This window comes from Oryza glaberrima, chromosome 2, assembly GCF_000147395.1.
Source record: "Oryza glaberrima chromosome 2, OglaRS2, whole genome shotgun sequence".
NCBI lineage: Eukaryota > Viridiplantae > Streptophyta > Magnoliopsida > Poales > Poaceae > Oryza > Oryza glaberrima.
This window is the reverse complement of record NC_068327.1, coordinates 5,727,239-5,731,099: the sequence shown is the minus strand read 5'-3', so window position 1 is coordinate 5,731,099 and position 3,861 is coordinate 5,727,239. Positions and strand designations below refer to the sequence as shown.

The 3,861-nt window shown below is 47.4% G+C and overlaps 1 protein-coding gene across 1 annotated transcript; it reads right to left on the bottom strand.

Annotated features, from left to right (window-relative positions):
- Positions 1–2,991: 2,991 nt before the first annotated feature.
- Positions 2,992–3,606, bottom strand: LOC127761688 (60 kDa jasmonate-induced protein-like). The gene has a single exon (XM_052286012.1). It carries the CDS (start codon positions 3,604–3,606, stop codon positions 2,992–2,994), a length of 615 nt encoding a protein of 204 aa, XP_052141972.1.
- Positions 3,607–3,861: the final 255 nt, after the last annotated feature.

The following is a 3,861-nucleotide window of genomic DNA, read 5'->3' as shown; positions in this document are numbered from 1 at the left end:
CACTGGTTCAAGTTTTTCCACCCTTTTATGCCACTCCTAGCACTATAGCGTTAGTTAACTGTTAGTCAAATGTTAGTTTTTCGTAAATGACCAATATGCCCTCTCAACTAAAAAATGGGTAAACTTCAAAAAATCATAACTAGTTTATTTTAAATCCTTTTTAAGTGAACAAAATTTTGTCAGAACCAGTGAAAAATGCTTTTTTATTAAAAATATTGTTGGAAAACTGCATGTTTCATGCTTATATTGAAAATTTATTTGTGATGGTGATGGCTAAAATTGCATGTGATGAAAAAAAATCAATTTTCATATGTTGTATCCAGTAGCTATATTAATACTAAAATGGCTATCATTGGTTGTATACCAAATCTCAAGGGCAAATGCGTCTTCTTACTATGAAGTTAACGGTCAACTGGCGGTGGAGTGACGGCAATGGCATAAAAGGGAGGACAAACTTGAACCGATGGCATAGAAATGAGAAGTCAATTTGAAGTGGCATATAAGAGAACCAGTTAATTTGGAGTGGCATATAATGGATTCTCTCATTTTTATATATAGTATTTCTATAAAAAAAATTTAACTTTATTTTTTTATTAAATTTATGGTGTAATAGGAAGAGAAGAAGGGGAGGAGGAAGGGAAAGAGGAGCGTTATAGGGGGAGGGGGGGTCACCCGCCCATTAGCCACATCCGGCTCTCGAGCCTGACGAACTGGCCTTCTCCAGAACAAATTAAGACACTAATTTTGGCGTGTGCGTGCCTGGCATACCTTGATTAAGGGCCGAGGCTCATTGCAGCCATCACCGGTGAAATGATTTCACTCATTTCACACCTTAAGCATCATCGAGGAGGACGGGGGTTCATCGCGCTTCCAAATTAACTAACTACTAGGAGCAGGTTGTTGGCTACATAATAAGACTGTGAAAAGCCAACGATCTTCTCTCGGAACCTCCTGAAGAATCGAATATATAGGTGAGGAGGCTCTCAAGCCTGACGAACTGGACTTCTGCAGAACAAATTAAGACGCCAATTTTGGCGTGTGCGTGCCTGGCATACCTTGATTAAGGGTCGAGGCTCATTGCAGTTGCAGGCATCACCGGTGAAGTGTCAAAAGAAATAGGTAACTAGACTTTCAGAGACGATCATCGGTTTGGCGGTTCACCGGTGAAGCGTCGTGGCTTAGGTAACTGCACTATCAGATAGGGGAGATAATGCAGTGGAAAATGGAGACTGGGAAAAAAGCGAGAGGATGACACGTCGGTCAAATTAACCTGTCCAAATGTATGCCTTGTAGCATTAAAAAAATAGGTCACATTTATTTTGTCAAGATTAAAATTTTAAGCAAGATAAAATTATGGTATAATAATTGAGGTAAAAATTGACGAATAGTGAGTTACTATGATCTTGTCAATGTAGTTATCTTCCTCACAATACAGCCATATCTATATCTTTTATAAAGTTACAACACACTAATTACCTCAAATTGAACATGCAAGCATGACACATCAACTCAGTAAACACTAAAAGCTTAACATATAAAAAATATTAAATTATTAGTATGTACAAAAACTTAAGGGAAAAAGTACGAATTACCTCTCTTAACTATCGCGGTCGACCGAATTACCCACCTAAACCCAAAAACCGGACGTTGCTCACCCTGAACTTTCAATACCGGAAGAATTACCCCCCTCGACCCAATCCAGAGCAATTTTATCCTACATGGCGTACGCGCGGCAGTCTAGTTAGCATTTTCTTATAAAATAATGGTGGGACCCACCTGTCATATCTCCTCTTCCCCTCTTCCTCTCTCTCTCTTGCACGCATGGCACGCACGGTGGCGTGGGGGCGGTCGATGGGCGGGGGTGGATGGCGGCGCGCATGGCGGCACACATGGCACGGTAGCACACATGGGATGGGGAAGGGGTGGAGGGGAGGGGGAGTGGAGATGGATGGGAAAGGGGAGGAGATGGAGGTGGAAGGGGAGGTCGGCGCGCATGGCAGCGTCGCTGGCGGCCGCCTCCTTGAGTGCAAGCATTGCAACTTCCATGCATTGGAGGCCACCAAGTTCATGGAGGATAGGGAGATGCGGCGAAGGTTGGTGATGAGACGCGTGACAGCAGCGGTGGAGAAGGGGTGAGGTTGAGATGCCACTTATCTGCCCGCATGGCCATCCTATTTTCCCCTTCCTCCTTTCTTCTAACTTCTTCCCCTTTCCTCTAGGCCAATGGTGGCAGCCCTGTGGAGAAAGCGGCAACGGTGCAAAGGTCGGGTGAAGACGCCCAGGGCGATGTGCTGGGAGATGGCGGTGGGCTCATCGCCGCCTTCATGAGAGCTACGGCTCCGCCACCGCAGTTGACACCTTCGCGCGAGCTCAAGCTCGAGGCGGTTCAACTGGATGCGCATATCTGAAGGGCGGCTGGATCTCGGGGTAGAGTGACAGGATCTCGGGGTAGAGTGACAGTGTTGCCCTCGTGCTTGAGCTCAGCAGGGGTCGAAGCTCGACGAGGACGGTCGGCAGATGTAGATCCCGACAGTGGCGAATGCAGGATGTAAATTAAGGTGGGGCTAAAGCAAACTAACAGATATATCAACGTGGTATTTTCCGATGAAACCTAAATAAACATATGACGAAAAGAAAACTTATTGTCTTCTCCATTTTAATTTGTAGCTATATTTACCATATGTCTAAAAATCTATGAATAAATTGATACAATCTATTCACAGTGCATCACATATTTACAGGTTTAGTTACTAAGTACTTCAAACTAGCATTACGAGATCCATTTTTTACACTAATTACTAATTATGATTTAATTAAAATCATTAATGGCTAATCGAGGACATGGATTGGAGGTGGGGCTTGTGCACCAACATGCCCCAATACTGGATACGCCACCGGATCCCGAAATTTATTTTTATTCTTGGTAAACATTAGGCTAGCCAATGGCAGCCATACGTACAATTATAATAATATGATAGAAGTGTGTTATGATTATGGACGACCCAGAAAATCAACTATGTTCCAAGCATCCTTCGCATTGCTGATATTAATGTCCTTGAAGGATTTACCAAGGTCACTGTCCGGATCTGGCCAATGGCGAAATCCACTCTGTTGCCATCTCACTAGGGCATGGGAGAGCTGTCCCCAATAAGGCACATATTCCGCTTGATCTGGGCCGATGAAGCTCTCCTCCTCCCATCGCCCTCGTCCCCCGAACACCTTCCTGATCGCCCTGAACCGTAGTGCTTCGGAGATCATCACTTGGAGCCTGACGTACGCCCGCCGGAGTTCTTCCACGGTGGTCGTGGCGGCGTCGTAGCTTGCCAGCGTCACGACAGCCTCCATGGCGGATTGCTTCCCCAGTGGAACTTTCCACAGGTTCTCGTTCCCTCCGTCGATAAGGTCCGCGTAGTTATGCGAGATCGGCAGCGTCGTGACCGGACCGGGCAAACCGCCGGCGAAATCCGGCATGAGGTGCCAGTGGCCGGCGCCGTTTGCGAAACCGATGATGCGCAGGTCGTCATCGGGCAGCGCCAACGTCGTCGTCGTCGTCGTCTTCGTCTCCGAGCGCCCTTCGCCACCGTCGCCGACGACGAGATCTACCATGATCCATCTCAGCGGCTCGGCGAAGAAATCCGGGCGGCGCTTCTCGCCGAGCACGTATCTCCCCCCTGACGTTGGTCGGGTCGTAGGGTGGATTGCTCGGCTCGGTCAGCACCCTGCGTAGCTTGCTGTAGAGGTCGTTGTACGTCTCGGTGGTCAGGTTGAAGCCGACGTGGACGGACGGACGAATTGGCGCTGATGCTGATGTTGATGCTGATGCTGGCTGTGGCTGGGCGAGGTGGGGGGCGAGAGCGGCGA

Coding starts and splice junctions, on each gene's coding strand:
- LOC127761688 (XM_052286012.1), bottom strand. CDS start 3,606: ATGGTAGATCTCGTCGTCGGCGACGGTGGCGAAGGGCGCTCGGAGACG.